General features: G+C 61.1%; 1 protein-coding gene and 1 long non-coding RNA gene across 6 annotated transcripts in view; both read left to right on the top strand.

Annotated features, from left to right (window-relative positions):
- The window catches only part of RAPGEF1 (Rap guanine nucleotide exchange factor 1), a 133,724-nt gene extending 112,322 nt beyond the window's left edge, over positions 1-21,402 (top strand). For 3 of the 5 annotated variants that reach the window (XM_070454844.1, XM_070454847.1, XM_070454840.1), the window contains 13 exons: positions 3,452-3,540; positions 7,250-7,358; positions 8,839-8,914; positions 11,694-11,778; positions 13,667-13,759; positions 14,541-14,726; positions 15,295-15,379; positions 15,515-15,609; positions 16,776-16,854; positions 16,936-17,037; positions 17,860-17,957; positions 18,967-19,095; positions 19,303-21,402. In XM_070454844.1, the coding sequence (XP_070310945.1) occupies positions 3,452-3,540; positions 7,250-7,358; positions 8,839-8,914; positions 11,694-11,778; positions 13,667-13,759; positions 14,541-14,726; positions 15,295-15,379; positions 15,515-15,609; positions 16,776-16,854; positions 16,936-17,037; positions 17,860-17,957; positions 18,967-19,095; positions 19,303-19,453 (1,377 nt within the window). In that variant the 3' untranslated portion in view covers positions 19,454-21,402. Of the gene's footprint in view, positions 1-251; positions 525-1,785; positions 1,867-3,451; positions 3,541-7,249; positions 7,359-8,838; positions 8,915-11,693; positions 11,779-13,666; positions 13,760-14,540; positions 14,727-15,294; positions 15,380-15,514; positions 15,610-16,775; positions 16,855-16,935; positions 17,038-17,859; positions 17,958-18,966; positions 19,096-19,302 lie in introns of all 5 variants that reach the window. The other 2 variants (XM_070454838.1, XM_070454831.1) reach the window with 1 other exon arrangement.
- On the top strand, positions 3,549-6,048 carry LOC139030891 (uncharacterized). Its single transcript, XR_011483337.1, has 2 exons — positions 3,549-5,248; positions 5,336-6,048. It is a non-coding gene; the product is annotated as an uncharacterized lncRNA (long non-coding RNA).
- Positions 21,403-21,737: the final 335 nt, after the last annotated feature.

The following is a 21,737-nucleotide window of genomic DNA, read 5'->3' as shown; positions in this document are numbered from 1 at the left end:
GGGACCCCCCCCCCCACAGTGTAGACACTGCGGATAGTTCTGGGTGGTCTTCAGGCCCTTCTCAAGGGGCTGCAGGGTGGGGGGACCTCCAGCCAGAGGGCCACAGGGGTGGTTTGGCCTGAGCGGTGTCTTCGTTCGAAAGACTGATCAGCCCGTCACGGCTCAGCCAAGTTAATCTAACAACTTTTTTCTCTTGTCTGTTTTCTTCCCTCCTCTCATGTGCGTGTCTGTGTCCCACTCTGACTCTGCAGTACAAGTCCGTGTTTAGGTCCTACTCGCAGGATTTCGTGCCTCACAGCCAAGCTTCCGTCCAGCCTTTCCTTCCGTCTACCTCCTCTTCCTCTCCACACTTCCCACCTGTCCACCAGTCTCAGAGCTCTGACTTAGCCGTGCCGCCTGTGGCCAGTCTGCCTCCCAGCACCCTGGACGGGCTTCTCTCGTCTTCTCAGGAGAGCAGCTTTCACGGGAACACTGTCTGCCTTCCTTCCGAAACTTCTTTCACTGACTCGCCCCAGACGCCTTCGGTGAGAACTCAACACGCACGCCTCCACACGGGCCTGCCTGCTCCAAGAAAGCCTCCACCCGTCCTCGCCCTCGAGGCCATTGCTGGCGTGGGCCTTGTCATGGTGTGGCTGGGCTGAGGGGTGCGCAGGTCCCCCGCTGAGATGGTAGCCTCTTAGCTTCCAGAGCAGAAAGCAAACCTTCTGTGTGGATTCCCAGCAAACTAGGATCTCATTTTCCACAGATGGGTTAGTGGCCACTTAGAGATGATCTGTTGTCATAATCGTGAGATATAAATGCTGCTGGTTTTCCATGTGGTTGGGGGTTTCTAGAGAAGGGCACAGAGGTCTCCGATGGCCCAGGAGCAGTTGCGTGTTGAGTTGCTGTGGTGCTGAGGATGGGGGCCTGCTTGCCGTGGGTCAGGCGGGCTTCAGTGCCTCCTCCGGGCTCAGGACAAGGCTTCTGTGCACGGGGACGGGGGGACGGGGCAGGACAAGTGCAGACGCCTGCAGCCGGCCCTCCAGCGTGGGGATGCTCTCCTGCCCTCCATGATCGCCCCCCATCCCCCATCCTCTTGCCCTCTATGATTGTCCCCATCCCATGTCCACCCACCCTCCATGATTGCCCCCGTCCCCTGCCCTCTGTGACTGCCCCCGACCCCCCATCCTCCATGACTGCCCCTCGTCCCCTGCGCCCCGCCCTCCATGATTGCCCCCCGTCCTCTGCCGTGCGTGATCGCCCCCCCATCCCCTGTCCTCTTGCCCTCTATGATCTCCCCCCAACCCACATCCACCTGCCCTCCATGATCACCCCCGTCCCCCGCCCTCCGTGACTGCCCCCTGTCCGCCGCCCTCTGTGATTGCCCCCATCCCCCGTCCTCGCTCCCTCCCGATTGCCCCCCACCCCCCCTCCTCCCGCCCTCCGTGACTGCCCCCTGTCCGCCGCCCTCTGTGATTGCCCCCCACCCCCCATCCTCCCGCCCTCCGTGACTGCCCCCTGTCCCATGCTGCGGCCCCCACTGTCCCTGCTGCAGCAGAGCGTGGAGGAGTACACCTCCTCCAGGGCACTTGGAGGGCCAAAGCGCCCTTGACATCTTTGGAGAGGCTCCAGCAGGAAACCTGGATCCCCTCTGACAGAGGCAGGCAGTGGCAAAAACAGCTTTGTCCCCTGACCCTGGAAAGGGTCCCCAGGGACCATCCTCCCCTCCTTGAGAAAGAGCGTCCCAGTCAGGGCCAGCCTGGCGGGGCCATCACAGGTGGGTATCTCTCATCCTGTCTCCTCCAGAGCAAGCACGCCTGTGAGGGGGACTACGTCAGTCTGTATTGCTCTGGCCAGAGCGTCGAGGAGCTGGCCCGCCCTCGAGGAGTAAGTAACCTCGGGCTGCCTCGTGCATGCGGCCAGGCCTGCGGCTCAGCCCTGCTCCCGTCGGCCTGGGGCTCCCGCTCATGCCCGGCCCAGGGCCGACTTGGCTCCGCAGGGAGAAGACAGAGCTTCTGGCGGAGCTTTCTTTGCTTTCGCTTCCACGTGTGGGTCCCCTGCAGCCTGGCCGGCAGGCCTGCTAAAAATCACAGAGCAGCCGGCTCAGTCCGGGCTAGCTACTTTCAGGGATTTCTTTCCGCCTCATCATCCGGTGTTGAGGCCTGTCTCCTGTCCGTCCTCAGGCAGGGATTCCTCTCTCTCGCACCGAGCTTTCCAAACCAACACCCCTCCCCCAGCATGCTCCCCGTCTGCGCCCCTGCTCCCAGGGCAGCTGGGGACCCCCCAGGTTTCACACCGTCGTGGTCGCCCTGGTCTTCTGCCATCCCAGTGCCGAGCAGTCGAGGGGCCGTGGCTCTGCTGAGCAGTCAGCTGTCCAAGTTTTGCTGCAGCAAAACATGAGCAAGTGCAGAACTTTCCAGAATAACTCCCCACCCTGAGCCAGGTCCAGTCCCTAGAGGGGGCACCCTGAGGGTACTCCGTCCTCCTCTGGGGTCAGCTCAAAGGGCCCAGCCATTGAAAGCATGGTCACTCTCATTGTGATGACTCCCGTAGCACCTCAGATATCCACACGAGCAGGCCCCACTTTAGAAATTAGCAAGTTGTAGAATGCAGTGGAGTTCCCACTCCAGTGGGATCCAGCCTGGTCTCTGGGAGCTGTTTTTCCCCGGGTGTCCCCTGCATCTTCCAGGCCAGCCTCTGTACACGGAGCCCATCCCAGGCTGACCTTCCAGGGACCCCTCCCCCTGTAACCCTCCATGAGGACGTTTCTGCATCTTTGTGTCCCCCCCGGGCCCCCCCTTCTCTGTCGCGGCCCAGGCAGCAGACCAGGGGTGCCAGGGCCGTGTGGTCACTGAGAGGGGTGGGCCGGGTTCCTGGGAAGGAGCCAGGGTGCTGGAGGAGGGAGGGGCTGCCTTGTGCGCCCGAGCAGCGAGGTCCTTGGGAAGTGTGACGGGGTTAGGCGAGCACTGCGGTGCAGAGGGCATCTGTGACTAGGTCAGCAGAGGTGTGCTGCACACCCCCGGGCTCAGCGGCAGGGCCGCAGCCTTCAGCGCTGGGCTCGGGCAGACCCCGTCCCTCCCCGCAGCCTCTCTTTCTCTTGTGTCCGGGCACGGGGATGCCCACCAGCAGGTAGGGTGTTGGTCAGGGCCACAGAGGAAGGGCATGCACTGGCTGAGTTGGCTGCGTGGTAGGCAGCCCCCGGGGCGGCCCTTTCTGCCGGGAGGTGATGGCATGGCTCCGTCTAGGCTGGCAGCTGAAGGAGGCGTGAGCAGCGGTGCCTTCACTCTCCTTGAAGGCAGGATGCTAGTCAGAAGAGGCCATGCTTCCTGTGTGCCGGTCATAGTGGACGTGTTTGCATCTCAGGCTGCTCCCTGGGAACTCGCACCCCGAAGCCGCATGCAGGCAGGTGCTCTGCGGAGAGCGGCCCAGCAGGGGCAGCTGTCACACACCCAGCTCTGCCTTCTCTTTCCAGGAGTCACCTGCGGCGAAGGACGGACACTCCAGAGACACCACGTCGGCCGGCTGTGTGCCCGGGAAGGAGGGCAGGGACAGCGGGGACAGGTAGGAAAAGTCCCTCATGGGGCGGGCACCCTGAGAACAGCGCATCTGCCCTCTGGTGACCACCACCCCCACCCGCAGGGCCTGGGTGGCTTTGTGTTCACACTTGGGCTGCACAGATGCTGTGCTTTTTACAAAGAGAAAGTTTATAGCAGCCCTGCATCAAGCCAGTCTGTGGGCACCATTTTTCCAACAGCATCTGCTTGCTTTGTGGTTCCTGCATCACAGTTTGGTAATTCTCCCAGGATTTCAAACTTCTTCACTATTACTGTATTCATTATGACAGTCTGTGATCTTTGAGGTTACTATGGTAATTGCTTTGGGGCATCACAGACTATGCCCGTAGAAGATGGCAGACTGAATCAATAAACATGGTGTGCGTTCGGACTGCTCCACACAATCTGAATAGCTGTCCCCCCGTCTCCCTACCTCTCAGGCCTCCCTGTTCCCAGACACACAGTATCGAAGTTAGGTTAGTTAATAACCCCACATTGGCCCCTAAGTGTTCAAGTGAAAGGAAGAATCACTCCTGTCTCACTTCAAATCAAAAGCTAGAAATGATGGGGCTCAGCGAGGAAGGCATTTTGAAAGCCAAGACAGGCCTAGAGCTAGGCCTCTTGCACCAACCAAACAGTTAGGCATGTTGTGAAAGCAAAGAAAGTCCTTGAAGGAAATTAAAAGTGCTGCTCCAGAGATCACATGAATGGTAAGAAAGAGAAACAGCCTTCCTGCTGGTACGGAGAAAGTCTGGGTGGTCTGGATAGATCAGACCAGCCCAACATGCCCTTAAGCCAAAGCCTCATCCAGAGCAAGACCCTAATCTCTTCAATTCTGTGAAGGCTGAGCAGGGTGAGGAGGCTGCAGAAGAAAATTCTGAACGTAGCAGGATTGGCTCATGAGGGTTCGGGAGAGAAGCCATCTCATAACGGACAAGTGCAGGTGAAGCAGCAAATGCTGATGTAGGAGCTGCAGGAAGTCATCGAGAAGACCCAGCTCAGGTCATTCATGGGGGAGGCTACACTAGACAGCAGATGCTCAGTGTAGAGGAAACAGCCTCCCCTGGAAGAAGATGCCATCCAGGCCTTTCATAGCTAGAGAGGAGAAGTCAGTGCCTGGCTTCAAAGCTTCAAAGGACAGGCTGACTCTCTTGTTAGGGGCTAACGCAGCTGGTGACTTGTTACTAAAGCCAGTGCTCATTCACCATCTGAAAATCCTAGGGCCCTTGTGAGTGATGTGAACTCTACCCTGCCTGCACTCTGTACGTGGAACAGCAAAGCCTGGGTGACAGAACATCTGTTCACAGCATAGTTTGCTGAATGCGTTAAGCCCACTGTTGAGACCTGCTGCTCAGAAGAGAAGATGCCTTTCAAAGTAGTGCTGCCCATGGAAAATTTACCCGGTCACCCGCGAGCTCTGATGGTGATATTGATGTGCGATGAAATCAGTGTTGTTTCCATGCCTGCTGATGTAATGTAATAATGTTATAATGTAATGTAATAATGTAATGTAATGTAATAATCCCACCCCTCAAAGACCTTCATGCCAGCCCACAGACAGCCACTGCTTCTTGAGTATCTGCACACGTACTGTTCACCTTAGAAACTATGCGTAACAGTGCTTTCTTCTTCAAACCCTAAGCCAACCTCCCCTGCGCCTCTTACGAGTTCAAGTGTAATGAAGGAGTATAAGATTCCCGCCCCAGATGCTTATGGTGAGTTTCTAGGGGCAGTGTGTATGTTGTATATCACGTGTATTCGAAACTGTTACGAACATGACCCTCAGTCCCTAAATATTTCAGCATGCTGCAAAAGTGCCAACCTGATTACAGTATGGCTGTCACACCCAAGAAGAGTAACAGTAAATTCCTTCTGATGTGCAAATGACAGAAAGTGAAGAGGAAGCAAAGATCCTCCTGATGAGGGTGGAAGAGGAGAGTGAAAATGCTGGCTTGAAACTCAACATTAAAACTAAGATTGTGGCATCCGGTCCCATCACCTCATGGCAAATAGAAGGCGGAAAAGCAGAATCTGTGGCAGATTTTATCTTCCCAGGCTCCAAAATCACTGCAGACAATGACCACAGCCACGAACTTAAAAAGACACTTGCTCCTTGGAAGAAAAGCTGTGAGAAACCTAGACAGCATATATCTCATAAGACTAATTTTTTTGGAACCAGGTCAATCAGGATTCGTGTTTGCATTTAGCCATATATCTCTGTAATCTTTGGTAACATTCTCAGTGTTAGCCTGTGTCAAACATGACCAGGTGTAGAAATAAGTAGTAAGTCTCCAACTTGCACGTAGAAAGGGTAATTGCAGGACCCGCCAATCAGCTTTGCCACCTGCGACTTCATGCTGACGTCCCCTTCTTTGTGAGATGTTCCGCACATTCAAGTTTTTCCTCCCTCTTTTGGCTAAGGTTTGGCTGCTTCTGGAGTCCTGGGTGCAGAGCTCAGCAATACCCGTTGTTTTTTGTCAAGCCTAAGCATAAATAGTTAAAGGTGCAGTGAAAATAGCAATAGACGAGAAAAAAAAATGGAAAGCTTTCCCCAGGGGCCCGTTGACGAGGGCTGCCCACCCGGCCTGCTCTGGCCGCTCCTCAGAGTCGTGCCCTCGGGGTCCGTCTGTGTGACGCGGCGGCTCAGGTCTCCCCGAGTGTTGCGGGATGATGGGTGTCCTAGTCTAACACCCAGCGGCAGAGGTGTCTTGCCAAACAGCAGCAGCTCGGCAGCTTCACTGCTGAGTGGAGGGTGGGGTGGGATGCCATTTTTCAGAGTTCAGGCGGCTCTTGTACGAGAAGCAGAGGGATGAACATGTTGATGGGCTGGAACCCGTCCCTGCGACGCTGTCCTCTTTCCATGAAGGCCAAAGGACTGTGCGTGGTTTCGCTTGGCCCTCCAGGTGGTCAGATTTTATGTCTTAGATATTGAGTATTAAAAATGAGGCCTCTGACCACAAGGCCAGTCAGTGGCTCATGGGGTCCTTCATGAGAATGACGGGAATACCAGAGAAAATGCTAGGGGAAAGCACGGTGCCTACAGACCCCACGGCCATCTGCCTGCTGTGTTCCCCGCCCCAACTCCCCATGTGCTTCTCTGGGGCTTCTCTCCTCCTCCCCAGACTCCTGCTCAGCACTTCAGCCTCAGCTTGCCGTCCTACCCTCGGGCCTTCCTGGCCCTTGTCCCCACCAGCACCCCAAGGACGAGGGCCTGGTTCCTGCTCCCCTTCAGTCCTCCGGAGAGGTGGCCCCAGGCGAAGACGTGGAGTAGAGTTGACATGCATGCTGGCCTGTGCCCCATCCTGCCGGCCCTGGGCTGTCCTCTCCTGGAGTACTGGCCGTCCGTGCGGTGGGCCTTGACGCAGACCAGTGAGACCGTTACTTCTTCAGACCTCTCAGTGGAACCTTCTTGATCTGCATGCTTAATCCCTTCTACTTAACCGATGGAGCACCCAGAGAGCAGGGACTATCCTGAGGTCACACAGCTTATCAGCAGCAGAGTTAGAAACCAAGTCTGCGTCCCGGCGTCTGCCCACCCCCGGCCTCCTGTGGAGGGGTCGGAGTGGGTCTGGTCTTCCGTGGAGCTGCGATCCAGGGGGGACTTGCTCGGGGAGCAATGGTCCCACCCACACCCCACACACAGGGCCACGCTGCCTTGGCCCCAGGCACGTGGAGCCCCAGCCCTGTTGACCAACACAAATCACACCTCTTTCCAGGGCCCTGAAGTCGCCAGACGCTCCAGAGGCTCAGTCCGAAGAGGAGGTGGACGAGCTGTCCCTCATCGACCACAATGAAATCATGGCGAGGCTGACCCTCAAGCAAGAGGTAGGTTCCTCACAGGCCGTACGTGCAGCATCTGGCCCAGAGAGAGGGTGAGGGGGCGTCGAGAAGGGAACCTGGAAGTGACCCGCACAGAAAGGCCACAGCCAAGTGCTGACCCCGGTGGCCCTGGGCTGTGGGCTCTACACCCTCTTGTCCTGGCCCCGTGCCTGGGCCACTGCAGGTGCTCCAGGACGCTGGGCACACGGGCGACTGCCCAGAGGAAGTGTGCTATCCCCTTCTTCCACACTTGGAGAGTGAGCTTGGGCAAGTGGCCTGTCCTCCGTAAGCCCCGGATGACGGGACTCTAGAGGCTGTTGTGAGCACGAAGCCCATGTGGGTGCTCGGCCTGGAGCCCTGTGTGCTGGGCCTCCTTAGGGCAGGGTGTTTTTATGTTCTTAGTGACAGAACCATCCATGTGTCTCTGCGTGGGAGGCACAAGCCAATTAAGGGATTTCAGGCCCGGCCACACGGCTGCCTCCAGCCCGTGTCTTATCAGAAGCGCCTCACTGGTGAACACGGTGCCCGAACCCGTCACTGCCCGAGGAGCTGAGCTGAGACGGCTTTCCACTGCCTGCTGCCCAGCAGCCCTGGGGACTCGGGGGAATGGCTCCCAGTGATGGCCTTGACCACTGCCCAAGGAGGTAGCCATGTTCTACACACACAGACGTGGCCCGGTCATGGCCCAGAGGAACCAAAAGGCGGGGGCTGGCTCCTCTGCAGAGAGAATGATGTGACTCTTGCCAGAAATTTCTTCAGAAAAAGCAGGTCCTGGGCCCTGCCTTAGCTGGAAATCCAGGACGCTCCCAGGACCCTGGGTTCCAGGGTTAAAGCCTGCCCTAGAGAGGCAGGCGCGTCTTTGAGAGCGAGCGCTGGAGACACGCGGAGGCTGGCGTGGGGCGGACTCCTCCAGGATTACAGAGAGCAGCCTGGGCCTCCTGGTCCTGTGACAGCTCTTTCTTGGCTCCAGGCCAGGTTTATGGGTGAACGCCTCCATTAGCTCCTAGGAAAACAAGACTTTTCCCTGAATAGACAGGCTGTGGTCAGTATAAGCCACACTGGTTATAACTGAGCATCTTTGTGACATATCTCACTCCTCTAAGGGCTCCCGGGAAGAATGTGTGTCATGAGCAGTGTCCCTCCCCCTGAGAGCAGGTGTGGGTTCGGCAGCTCGCTGCAGTTGAAGCAGCCTGCCGTCTGCAGCCTCGTCCCGCCGCCTCCAGTCCTGCCTGCCTCCCCGTGGGCTCCCCGTCCCCCGTTCCCCTCTCTGACCGGTGGGCTGGGGAACCATCGGGGCCAGGCCCCTGACCCAGCAGTGTCCTCGGCGCCCACTGCAGTCTGTGGGGCACCCCAGCCTCTGCAGCCGGGCTGGGCCGCCCCCGGAGCGTGGGGGTGCACGAGGACCTGGGGGGCCTGTCGGCTCGCCCCTAAACCGACTCTCAGGGCTGTGCTCGGCCCCATACCTTCCTCTGCTGTGCTCCCACAGGGCGACGACGGGCCAGACGTCCGTGGAGGGTCGGGCGACATCCTCCTCGTCCACGCCACAGAGACGGACAGGAAAGGTACGGCTGCCCCTGCGCAGAGCTCGCCGACGGTGGGGGCAGGGGGGAGCCCCCCATCCTGCCCGGACACGCTTGGCCCTGGTGCCCTCCACTCCAGCACTGAGCGGGTCGGAGCTGCCGTCCCGGTGCTGCTGGCTCACTGTAGGGGGCGCCGCTGGGGGACGGGTGGCCCGCACTCAAAGCCAGCACCTGGACACCCCGGCTGCCTCTCTGAGTGGGTCCACTGTGTGCAGGTAGTGGGGCCCCAGCCTCGTTGGGGGGCAAGTTTCCGGGGCAGAGCTCAGCACCTGCGGGCACTGCAAGGACAGTGTCCGAGTTAACAGCCTGACGCGGCAGTGAAGTCGTGTTGATGTACAGGGAGCGTTTATTCTACTTTTCCTGATGTTTCCTGACGGCTGCACTGGGCTGCATCTCTCTTCCTCTGGGAGCTTCGTGGGCAGACACTCTGTCCAGTCCCACAGCAGCGGTACTGACACCGAGTGGGGCTCCCCGCCCTCAGCACGGAGACACCCCGTTCCTGGCCCGGTCCTTCGGGAGGGCGGAGAAGGAGGGCCTGTCTGTCTGCTGGCGAAGGCGCGGTCTTTCCAGGTGGTGTTGTGGGGGGGGGGGGCCTGTGAGGCCAGCGCCCATGACCTTGGTCAGGCAGGAGGGGCCACACACATGCCCACAGCTGGGCCCGCCTCCCGCCACGTCCATTTCCTCTTTACACTTTTTTTTCTTTTTACATTTTTTAAATTGTCAGAAAGATGATGGAACAGCAGTGTTAAAGTAAGGAATGGAGGAATTGAAACACCTCAGTCTTGAAACCCTAATACCCCAATTTCATGTTTGTACTTGACCTGGTCCTTGCATCTTGACAGCAGGCTTCCCCAAATATGTCGCCCAGATGGAAAATTTTAAATTAGGAAATCAGTACCAGAGTAATTGTTTGCATTGCTGAAAATTTGAAAAATAGAGAAAAAGAAGAAATAGCTCCCAGACTCTCCGCAGCCACGCTGTTGCCCTCCAGGCTTCTTCTGACCCGAGCACAGCACGGTCCTGGAGACCCTGGGTTTAACCCTGGCTGGGCGGCCGCTAACCTCTACCCAGCCTCAGCAGACTCAGCTTTGTGAAGGGGTTAGGTGCCCTGTGGGTGTGAAGGTTGCGTGAGCTGAGATGAAACACGCCTGGCACATAGGAAGTGCTCGAGGAGTCTCTGTTTGCAACCCCGGGACAGCCCCTGCTCTGCCCCCTGCAGTGCCCCCTCCCCCGCGCCTGCTGCACTGGCAGGAGCTCCGCCCTCACCCTGTCTGTGTCTGGGAGTGAGAGGCTGAATGGGGGCAGCTCCTGTCCTCAGCGGTGAGCAGGGAGCCGCTGACCTGCCGGGTGCCGTGGGCTGCGGCCCAGGCCAGAGGGAGCCCAGCGGGCAGAGCGGCCCGAGACCTTCCAGCTGGTGCCGACTGCCTGGGAAGGCGGCCCTGCTGCCCCCGGGGGCTTCCACTCGCTTTTCTCCATGGAGGGGTTTTGAGGCTCCAGTCATTTGTCCCCAGGATGGATGCTGAGTTAAAGGCCCTGGGCCATAGCAAACTCCTTGGGCAGGGGCCGCCTGCAACCCAGAGACCACCCACTGGCTGGAGGCCCCGGGCTCAGGTTGCAGCCCCAGACCCCTTCTTCCGGAAGCAGGCCTTGGCTGGTGCTGGACCCATCTCTGCTTCCTCATTGCTCTTTGAACAGAAGCCCAGTCTCGACAGCAGTGGGGTGGTGTTGGAGGAGGGGGGGTGGTGCTTGAGTCCAGGAGGGAGCCGGAGCCCAGTGCCCCCGCCCTGAGCCCTCCTCAGGTCACCGCTCCGCTGGCCAGGCCCCCCCACCTCAGCCAGCTCAGACACGGGGGTGCGGGGGAGGCTTCTCCCCTCATTGTCCTGGGGATGATCAGGGAGGGCAGGGGACAGGAGCCAGGGCTCAACCAGGTGGGGCTGCTCAGCTGGAGAAGGGGTCCTTGAGGCCTCCCCCCAGTGAGTCAGGGGTGGGATGAGAGAAGACAGCGGACGGTGGTCTGTGTCCAGCAAGTGCATGCTCAGCCTCACGGGAAGGACCGCAGGTCAGCCTCACAGGGAAGGCCATAGCCTCATGGGGAGGACCACAGTCTTGGGAGCCAAATCCAGACTCAAATGTTAGCTCCAGCACAGGCTAACCTGAAGTTCACCAGCTTGACCAGGTCCTTGGTCTCCAGGAGGGACCTGCATTTAAAACTCCCTGATTTTTCCCTCAGTATTGGAGACTGCCTGGTTAGGAGGGTGTGTCACAGCTTAAATAAACTGGCTGTTGTGAATCTGGAAAGGTTGGGAATCCTCTGCGAGAACCAGCCCCTACAAAGGGAAGGAGAGGTGTTGGGTGGGAGTGGCAGCCTGAGTCCCACCCGGCCACCGGGCCAGGCTCCTCCCCCCGCCCCCCCCCCGCCCCCCCAGCACCAGAGCCTGCAGCCGGGAGTGTCCAGCGGAGTGCCAGGAGGAGCCCCAGGCCTTTTCCTCAGCCTCACTGTGTGGAGACTCCCACGGCGGTTGCTCCTGGGCGCTGCCGCCCCCAGTGTTACCTGTCACTTAGCTGCAGAGCCCTGCTGACGGCTCTGAATTGTGTTCTCTCTGCCCGTGGTGGTTAAGACCCGAATCAGCAAGTCTTTGGGCAAACAAGAGGCCCTCAGTGTCTGGTCAGAGCAGGGAGCACGTCCTGCCGCAGGCGCGCTGCCCGCCGGTGCCCGCACCAGCAGTGGGTGGGCTGATCCATTCCTTGTCCCTCCCTCCAGATCTGGTGTTGTACTGCGAGGCCTTCCTGACCACCTACAGGACCTTCATCACGCCCGAGGAGCTCATCAAGAAGCTGCAGTACAGATATCCTTGCCCGCCCCTCCCTCCTTCACAGAGCCCTCTGCGGGCTGGGGGGCAGTGCTCAGGCCAGCTCTGCATGTCCCGGCTTGGGGCCTCCGGCCAGGCTCCTCTGCGCCTCATCCCTGTCTTGAGGGGGCCGAGTGACGTTGCGTGATGTGCCTGAACAGAGGGTGCTGCCTGGTGGCTGTTGTGATCACTGGGCGATTCTGAGACAGAAGGACCTGATACACCCTGAGGGCCTCCCAGGTGGAGCCAGCAGTAAAGAGCCCACCTGCAGTGCAGGAGATGGGGGCTCCACCCCTGGGTCTGGGAGCTCCCCTGGAGAAGGGGATGGCAACCCACTCCAGTGTTCTTGCCTGGAGAATCCCATGGACAGAGGACCCTGGCAGGCTACAGTCCATGGGGTTGCGGAGTCAGACACGACTGAGCACAATGCACCCTAAGAGGGAGCGTGTGGGCCCCGGGGGACCCAGGTCACTGGCCCGTGCGGCCTCTGGGAGCTGAGCCCCGGGTGCCGGGGGTGACAGGTGCAGGGTGCGTGGGACGTGAGGGCATCAGTGAACAACCCCAGGCAGGCCTGGCCCTGCCACCTGCCAGCAGGCCCAGCAGTGGACAGAAGCTCAGCGTCCACGCCGCAGTTAGCACCCGCCTCACAGGCTCGCCCTTTAGATACGACGCCTACCGGCAGTGGCCAAGAAAGACCTAAGGCTGGCAGGGACCCGCTCGGTTGCCTCTTTCTCAATGCAGTCTTGCCCCTCCTGCTGAGGCTGACCTTCAGCTCCTGTCCCAGGAGTGGGTCCCCTCCTGGCCTCGTCCTGCGTCACAGCCCGTGGCTGCCACCTGCTGGACAGCCCAGCCCAGGGCGGGCAGTCCTGAGTCCTTCAGCTCTCCCCTCCCTCCCCAGTGCCCAGACGCCCCCCACCTGGCCTCTGCCTCCCCTGTCTCTGGCCCTCCTCTCTCCCCTGATCTGCCTCGGGGCCCGGTCCCTCAGAACAGGACGGCCCACGCACAGACTTCATGCCCTCCAGCCTCACCTGCTGTGGCCACAGCCCTGGCTCAGTGAGTGACAGTGACTCACACTTGCTGAGAACCTCCTGGTGTCGCTTACGGAGCAGAGCGATGCACGGGTGACCTCACTCGGCTCTGATACCGTTTTATGTACTTAATGTCACTGTCTGTAAGGCGGTGTCCTGATACTGTTCCATACCATGTGTAATTACGGAAAGTGAGATTCAGAGAGGGTCGTGAGACCCATGCGGCAGTGTGGAGGGAACGCGCCCACACCCAGGCCTCCCAGACCCAGCTTCTCAGCACCTACCCTGCATGGCCGCTTCAGGCGTCTCAGCGGACAAGTCACAGCACCAAGCCCCTAGCACAGCTGGCTGGCAAGCCCTCACTGCAGCAGGCCCCGGCACGGGCCCTGGATGTTACTCCCTCCTGAGTGTATTTCTAGAGAGCAGGTGGGAGGGAGCCGAGAAGGGTCCGGAGACGGCGAACTCAGGAGGGCAGCCAGAAGCCATGATGCCCCAGGGCGGTGGGTCTCCAGAGCTAGGGAAAACCTGGGGATGGATGACGAGGGTGGAGGGCGACCTGCCCCGCCGGGCTGTGCACCGCCCCCACAGAGCTGCTTCCCTCTGCCTGAGCCCGGGAGGCAGCCGTGGGTCAGTGTCTCGGGGACCTCGGGTCCACCCAGGCATGCAGGCAGGAGAGGCTGGTGGTCGAGAGCGCTCCTCAGGGTCAGACAGGTGCGGGCTGACCCCACCCCGCACAGGCCTCCGCCCTCCCCATGTTCCCAGAGTTTGTTCCGGAAGGGGTCCGGAGGAGGGCAGCCCTCCCCCCACATCCCTACCCCTGCCCTCGAGGATAGCTGTTTCTTTAACTCGGGTTCCACGTATGAGAAGTTCTCTCCTTTCGCCGACACGTTCAAGAAGCGTGTGAGCAAGAACACGTTTTTCGTGCTGGTGCGGGTGGTAGACGAGCTCTGGTGAGTCCTTCCGCCCACAGGAGGGCAGGCTGTGGGTGTTGGGGTGCAGGCTTCCCCAGAGACCTGAGCCTCAGAGACCTGAGCCTCCCGTCACATTTCCACCTGCATCTCCTGGGTCACCTGCCCACCGCCCTGCCCGGGGTCCTGGATGGTTCACTCCTGCCAGCTTCAGCAGGAGCCCCGGGAGGATGACCTGGCCCCTCAGACCCAGTCGGCCCTGACTTCCTCATGGGGGCCGTGCCCTCGGCCACCAGCGTCTGGGGGGATCTACTGCCCTCCGCAGCTGTCCCTGCTCCGCTGCATGGCACTTGGCCATTTCCCTTCACTTAACACACACACAGCACAAGGTCCCTTTCCTGCATCCAGAGCCCCCCCGCCCCCGTCCCTGCCCTCGGAGGTGGCCTCAGTGACCACAGGGTGGGGCTGGGACTCACTGTGTGTGGAGGAAGTGCAGAGGGGTCCTGGGGGGTCTGGTCTGCAGGGCCCGGACGACTTCCTGATCCTTCACCCCATGGGGCCCGGAGCTCCTCTGGGGCAGGATTTGTCTCCAAGCCCAGGCCCAGCATGGCCCCTGGTACTCGTCCCGTGCCTCTGAGCATCCCCCGAGAGGACGGCAGTTACCTGCCACCATGGGGGCTCTGCCGCTCCCTTCCCACCAGCGGTTTTCCAGCTCTGCTGCAGGGTGTCCCGTGGCCCTCAGGGTCTTGGGGGTTTCAGGACTGGTGCCAGCAGCCCTTCTGCTTGCCTCCTGCGCCGCCCTGCATGGCTCTTGGGCCTCTAGCCTGGTGGAGCTGACAGAAGAGATCCTGAAGCTGCTGATGGAGCTGGTCTTCCGCCTGGTGCGCAGCGGGGAACTCAGTCTGGCACGCGTGCTCCGCAAGAACATTCTGGACAAGGTCGATCAGAAGAAGCTGCTCCGGTGTGCCAACTCCGACCAGCCCCTGGCGGCCCGGGGCGTGGCAGCCAGGTGAGCCCCCGCCGTGCGCCCAGCTGCTCCTGGCCCCCTCTGCAGAGAGGTGCCAGCAGCTGCCGCTCCCATTTCACTCAGCGCACCCCCTCCCCAGCCCCATGGCCCCACGGCTGGTTCTGAGCGGGCCTGCGACGGGATGCCTCGGCCGGCCACGGGGGTGCCCCAGGCTAGGCCTGTCTTCCAGGGTGGTGATGGGTGGGCCATCCCATTTTAACAGGAAGTGGGGTGGCAGGGCATGTGTGGGCATCCCAGGACACGGGGCAGGAGTGCCTTTCAGGCTGTGATCAGCGCCAAGTTCTTTCTGGTGCTAATATAGCAACTGTTACCAGTAATTCTCAAATGCCCCCATGCCACCCCGACCGTTCTGAGAATCTGTGTACAGGTTCCAGTCTGCTACCCGCCCCTCTCCCACAGCCGTGGGAGTCTGTTGGTGTATCACCTCCTCATTGGCACCTCGGTCTTTGTGTGGCTGTGAAGCAGGTCATGTTCCCTCAGCTCTGAGGCCTGCAAGGGGGCCCCCACCGTACCGTCCACCGACCGCTCATCTAGCGCCTCTGTCTTCCAGGCCCGGGACCTTGCATGACTTCCACAGCCATGAAATAGCCGAGCAGCTGACTCTGCTAGATGCCGAGCTCTTTTATAAAATAGAGGTACGGCCATGCGTGGGGCTGGGGGGCCCATCCCTGGCCCGGGTGAGCGCCGCTGCTTGGCCCTGAGTGAGAGGAGCTGCTGCTCCCAGCAGAGCCGGAGGGCCCAGGTTCTAGCTGGTTCCCCTGCTTTTTCAGATTCCTGAGGTTTTGCTTTGGGCCAAAGAGCAGAACGAGGAGAAGAGCCCGAACCTGACCCAGTTCACGGAGCACTTCAACAACATGTCCTACTGGTGAGATGGGCCTCGGCGTGGACCCTCCTGCGGGCCCCGTGGTGCACAGCGCGCCCTTGGCCGGGGAAGGGGGTGCCCCTTCGTCCCTCCCCGCTCCTTCTGGAGCCTCGTGGGCGTTCACTGTGCCCCAGAGGCAGGGCAGGACAGAGCATGTTCTGCACGTTGAGAAGGGCCCCCTGGGGACCGGCTGAGGAGGACTCAGCTGGGACTGATTAGTAATGTCTGCCGCCGATGGCGGCAGAGGGTCTCAGTTTGTCATCCTGCCCTGCTCATGGCCCCCTGGCCCCAGAGCTGATCCGCACATTGACTCTGCCTGAAGAATAGCGAAGTGGTGGCTCTGTCAGTACTTTATTTAGCCTTAACCTCTGAGAGCAGGGTGAAGCCGCACAGAGCGTCTGCGATGTACCACAGCAGAGCCGCTGGCCCCACAGTGGGCCTCAGGGTGCCCACAGCCTCTCGGCTCCAATAGAAGACGGTCAGGGCGTGGCGGCCAGGCAGGCTCGTCCTGACCCACACACAGTCCATCGCCAGCACCAGGGAGCATCTGGGACTTTTCAAGCGCTCTGAAGACAGCGTGCTGGGGAAAGCGGGGCCTCCCCTTGGCCTGCTCCCCTCCGCTCCCCCAGAAGCCTCCGCTCCTCAGCACGTGCTTGGTGTAGCTGCCCCACAGAGACCCAGGTGGTTTCCAGTCCACGCATCCCTGAGCGCCGCCGCCAGCTGCCCCTTGCTGGGCACTGGGGCTACAGACACACCCCTGGGTCCTGCCTAAGAGGGTGGCTGGGGCCCTTCAGGGCCAGATGAGGGGCACTTCCTCTGGGCAGCACAGGGTCAAGGCCACCATGAGGTCCTTGTGCGAGCCTGGCCTCGGGTTGTGGCTAAGGTTCTGGGAGGTGGCCTCTTAACCCACATGCCCCCTCACCTCCCGAGCTGATCCTGAGGCCAGTCACAGGGTGTTTCCAGCCACCCTGGTGCTCAGGGTCAGTGCTCACCAGGAACGCCCCCATCCGTGCAGTTAGAGGTCCCCATCCTGGAGTTCAGCACTGGCCCCCTGGTGGGCAGGGGCTCATGGCCAGCGGGTGCAGGCGCCCACCTCCCACGGCCGCCAGGACCAGCCAGAGGCCCGGAGATGAGTCACTCGGCCGTCCTTCTCCCCTCGGTCTGCGCAGGGTCCGGTCGATAATCATGTTGCAGGAAAAGGCCCAAGACAGGGAACGGCTGCTCTTGAAGTTCATCAAGATCATGAAGGTAACTTGGGGCCCCCTCCCCAGCGGCGACCCCTGACCTGTCCCTGCCCACCCTCACGATCGCCTCCCCCCTTCCCCGCAGCACTTACGGAAGCTGAACAACTTCAACTCCTACCTGGCCATCCTCTCGGCGCTGGACTCAGCCCCCATCCGCAGGCTGGAGTGGCAGAAGCAGACCTCAGAGGTGGGCGGGCGCTGCTGGTCTCAGGCCCTGGGGCGCGGGAGGCAGTGCTGTGTCCAGGCCCAGCTTCCCCAGGGGCTGCTGCAGGTGGGCCGCGTGAGGCACGGGTGTCCCGTGACCAGGCCAGACTTGCTGTCAGGTGGAGCACTTCAGGGAGAAGGAGGGGCTGCTGAGCAAACATGTGACCGAGTGGTCCGGCCCAGCCTGGGATCAGCACCGAGGTGGTGCTGATCACCCTGAGACCTGAGTAGGAGCGTCCTGGGAAGGCAGGGGAAGTCCCCTCAGAGGGGACAAGGCACAGGACAGAGGCCAGGGTGGCCACATCACAGGAGTCCTGGGGCACCTTCACCCTGGCGTGGAGCTGCTTCTGGGGAAGTGAGGCAAGGCCCACGGGGCTGGGTGTTAGCCGGGCTCCCTGGGAGTCGTCTCCCAGCAATATAAAGGGACAGTTATGAGACAGTGGTGTCTAGAGAAGTGGGACATCCCCCCAGCTGCTCCAGGAACACATGAGAGGGCCTGAGAAGGCAGGGAAGGCTTCCTGGAGGAGGTGACACATCAAGGTGAGAGACAGGTGACAGGGCACAGCCCACCCAGTGTGCAGAGCAGCGGGGTCACCGCCCTCCCCGCTGGGCTCTGCCTTGCGTGTCGGGGGGCAGCAGCACGGCCCGGCCTGCGGCGCTGAGCACAGCCAAGCAGCAGCCCAAGCGGTCCCGCGGCCGTGTCTACAGCAGGCCTGGCCTGCCTGCGGCCGGGGCAGGGGGGCCTGGCTCTGAGTTGGCACTCGGTGTTGTTGCCACACTCATGGACGGCATGTCCTCCTGACAGGGCCTGGCTGAGTACTGCACGCTTATCGACAGCTCGTCCTCCTTCCGTGCCTACCGGGCCGCCCTCTCGGAGGTGGAGCCACCCTGCATCCCTTACCTGTGAGTACAGCCTCCCCCAGGGTCCCCTCGCTCGCTGCCCCGCACACAAACCCACAGGGAGAGGTTTCCAACCTGGATGCTCTGCTTGTATTTAACTTAAAACGTGCTCCTTGTTAGATGGTGGAGACGAGCAAGGGTCCAGCGACAAGGGCTCGGTCTCCCCACCTCCCCGTCCCTGAGCGTGTGCGGGCGCACGTGTGGACAGGCGTGTGGCACCATGCTCTGTTCAGCTGCCCCGGGCCTGGCCGCACCTCACAGCAGCCCGAGGTCCCTCCAGTCTCCCCATGGACCCTGGGAGTGCCTGACCAAGGCAGCTCTTGATGGGTCCCCCTGTGGGCTGGGACGAGGGTAGGCATTTTCACCAAAAAGAATCCATGGCACGTATGCTTGGGAAACAGCAGGAAAAATCAGAGCTAAATGGGTTTCTTGTGCATGTCAGATCCTTTAGTAGGGGAGCGGACAGTGAGGACTTCCAAGAGAGGGACAGGAGACTGCGCAGTGACCCGGGGCCAACTGTCCAGGGGCACGTCCCTCAGGTCTCCAGCCTCAGAAACGCAGCTCTTAGAGCTCACAGCCCCTGCTTGCCTCCATCTCACCCTGACGTCCCTTTCGTCCCTGGCTCGGTGGGAGCTGCGGGCTGCGCCTTCCCCAGGAGGAGAGCCGCCCCGCCCCTCGTCAGGCGGCTTCACGGGCTCTGTGTGAGAGCACGTGACCGCACCGATAACCCGGGGGATTGACCGCCACCACCACTGAGTTCGGGGTTCTGTTCTCCCGTCCCTCTTACTTGTGCCCGGTGGACCGGGGCTCTGCCAGACCAGCACAGGGGTTGCGGGGCTCCCTACGTAGCAGGCAGGCCTGAGCCCGCCTTCCCGGAGCCCCAGAGCCTGGGAGTCAGGTGTTCCCGCCAGAAGCAGCACCAGCACCCGGACACGCTCGTGGGGCGGCAGCCCGGAAACCCGCTGCCTTCTGAGCCGCCCCCGGGGTGCTCACCGGCGTGCCCATCTCCCAGGGGGCTCATCCTGCAGGACCTCACCTTCGTCCACCTGGGGAACCCAGACTATATCGACGGGAAGGTGAACTTCTCCAAACGCTGGCAGCAGTTCAACATCCTGGACAGCATGCGGTGCTTCCAGCAAGTGTGAGTGGCCATCCCGGGGGTCCCGTCTGGGGGGCTGCCAGAGCCTGGCCCTCCTGACTCAGGGCTGGGGGGGTCTCCCTGGGGCCTGAGCAGAGGGGAGCCCCTAGCTCTGAGGACCAGCAGGGGTACCCCTGCCCCGTGAGTTCGCTGGGGTGGTGGGTGATCCCGGGGCTGTGTGGCCCTCATGGCCGCCCCCTCCTCCCTCAGGCACTATGACATCCGGAGAAATGACGACATCATTAACTTCTTCAACGACTTCAGTGACCACCTGGCTGAGGAGGCCCTATGGGAACTCTCTCTGAAAATCAAACCCAGGAACATAACCAGGAGGAAGACAGACAGAGAAGAGAAGACCTAGGGGCGGCTGCCGCGGGCGAGGAGAATGCCCGAGAGAGGCGCAGGGCCGCTCCGAGGCTGAAGGGACTGTGGACCTGTGCGGTGGCGGCGGCCCGTGTCCTGGCCGAGGAGCCCCAGCCCGGGCAGGCCCCTGCCGTGCCGGGCGGGCATCCGGAGCCCACGGCCGCGGCGGAGCCACAGGCAGCTCTCGCGGCTGAGCTGTGACCCAGCGGTCTGGGTTTGGTTGGGGTTCTGCTTCCACGCCGTCTTCCACTCTGCCTGTGTCCCCTCCCCAAGCCTGGGAACCTCAGAGCACGTGGTCAGCAGACCGAGGGACGGAGAGGCAGGGTACCATCTGAGTCTGCTGTCGTGACACAGGGGCAGGGGCCCGCGGGCCGGGGCTGCCCACCCGGTGACCGTGGATGACCAGGCCTGCAGGCGGGCGGGCAGGGAGACCGGGCAGACTCCTCTCACTTCCCACGCGCTGCTTTTTCAACGGAGGATGGGGGCGCTGCTCACCTGGCCCGGAAAGGTACGACAGGGGGCCCCTCTGCAGCCCGGAGCTAGGGCTCCGCTCATGGTACCGGCCCGCCCTGGCCAGGCCCAGGCAGCCACCGTGTCAGTCCTGTTTCACCCCTTCATCTCCCCCTGCCCTCACCCCCCAACCCGGGCACCCAGGAGCGGGGCAGGCAGGCCGTGACCCCCCAAGGAAGACTCCAGCTAAGTGGGGCCAGCGCTCTTGGCGAGTCCCTTCAGTGAGCGGAGGGCGGGCCAGCGGCCCCACCTCTGTCGCTTGCCGTGTGCCTTAAACTCCAGCTCCTGCGGGCTCCCCTCCCGCCTTGTCCCCAGCCTGCTGGGGCCAGATGGGCTGCTCTTCAGCCCTTTCTGCCACGTGGCCGGCTCTCCCGTGGGAGGACAGGGTCCCAGCTGTGAAGCCCCGCCCGCGAGGCCTGGCATCTTCAGGGGAAGGTGCTTTCACCCTGCACTTCCCCCTAAGCCACTCTCACTACTGAGGCTGACAATCCGAGGCGAGGCCAGTGGGGGCTCACAGAGGCACCCACCAGACTCCGTGCCAGCCAGGCCTAGGTGTGCGGGCACCGCCCCCCTTCTGATTGGTTTCACATCACTGAGTGCCCGCCGCTCCCGGGTTTGGGACTCAGGCCGGCAAAAAGCAGGCTTAGCCCAGTTTCAGCAGAATGAAAAGAGTGGAAGCAATCTCTTGTTAACTATTTAAAGAAACGGCCCTGTCACTCCGAGTCCTTTGTGGGTTTCTGAACGGTTTTTATCAAGCAGCCATCTGTCCAGAGGGGAGGAGTCTGAAATGTCAGCCACGACCCCTCGGCAGCGATCCTTGGGCGGAACGCGTCACTTTATTATTTAAGGAGTGTGTGTGTAGAGTCGCTGTTTATGAACAGTACTGTGTGTGGGGTTGGGTTTTATTTTGTTCCCGCTTTTTCGAGTCCTCTCATTTCAGCCTTCCTCCCACCTCCTTCCTGGCCTGGCCGGCTCTGCTGACGCTGCTGTGTGGGCCAGGGGCTGGCGAAGCCAGGTGACCCCGTGTGAGGACAGCAGGTGCAGTGTGCGTTTTAACTTATTGGGCTCAGGGTTCCCCACCTCCACCTCCTGGAGACCCACCCCTGGCTCTGGGCGCTGCCAGCCTGGCTGTGTGGTTTGTCTGGCTTAGGGGCCAAGTCAGGTGTACGAGGCAGCCTGTGTGACGAAGACACGCTCAGGAGCACTCGGTTCCCTGCGGGGCCCCTCCACACCTGTGGGTGGGTCAGGGTGAAGGCAGGCATGCGCCAGGTCCGAATTAAACCCCGATTCTGAGCAGCGCCTCCCCCCCCCCACCTCCCAGTGTTATTACATTGTAATATATCCCCGACTAGACTAACCGGCTGATCGTGGCATCTTCCTGCAGACATTTCAAACCTGTAACTTTTATATGAAAGGAAATAAACACGGATGAAAGCCGCGGCCACCTGTGTGTGCACCGCATGCCGCGTGTGTCAAAGCGACCATCCTAGCTGTTGTTCTTTGATCACCGTGAGGGGCCTTCTGTCCCCACGCCGCGGTCCCTTCTCAGCCTCCGCAGTTTCTCCACCTGGAAGTGGCAGCACGGACAGCTCCAGCTGCCGAGGTCTGTGCGTGCTCAGCAGGTTACTCCTGGAACACATGTTGCTCCTTAGCCGGCATCGCCTGCCAAGCACTGCGGTCAGCTTTACCTCACAGGTGCTCTCAGTTTGAAAATCATGCAAGTAAAATACTACGACCCAGAGAAGCACTACAAAGAAGAGAGAGGTACTCGA

Source organism: Odocoileus virginianus, chromosome 2, assembly GCF_023699985.2.
Source record: "Odocoileus virginianus isolate 20LAN1187 ecotype Illinois chromosome 2, Ovbor_1.2, whole genome shotgun sequence".
Taxonomy (NCBI): Eukaryota; Metazoa; Chordata; class Mammalia; order Artiodactyla; family Cervidae; genus Odocoileus; species Odocoileus virginianus.
Note: the sequence above shows the minus strand (reverse complement) of the source record. Positions and strands in the feature narration are given on the sequence as shown.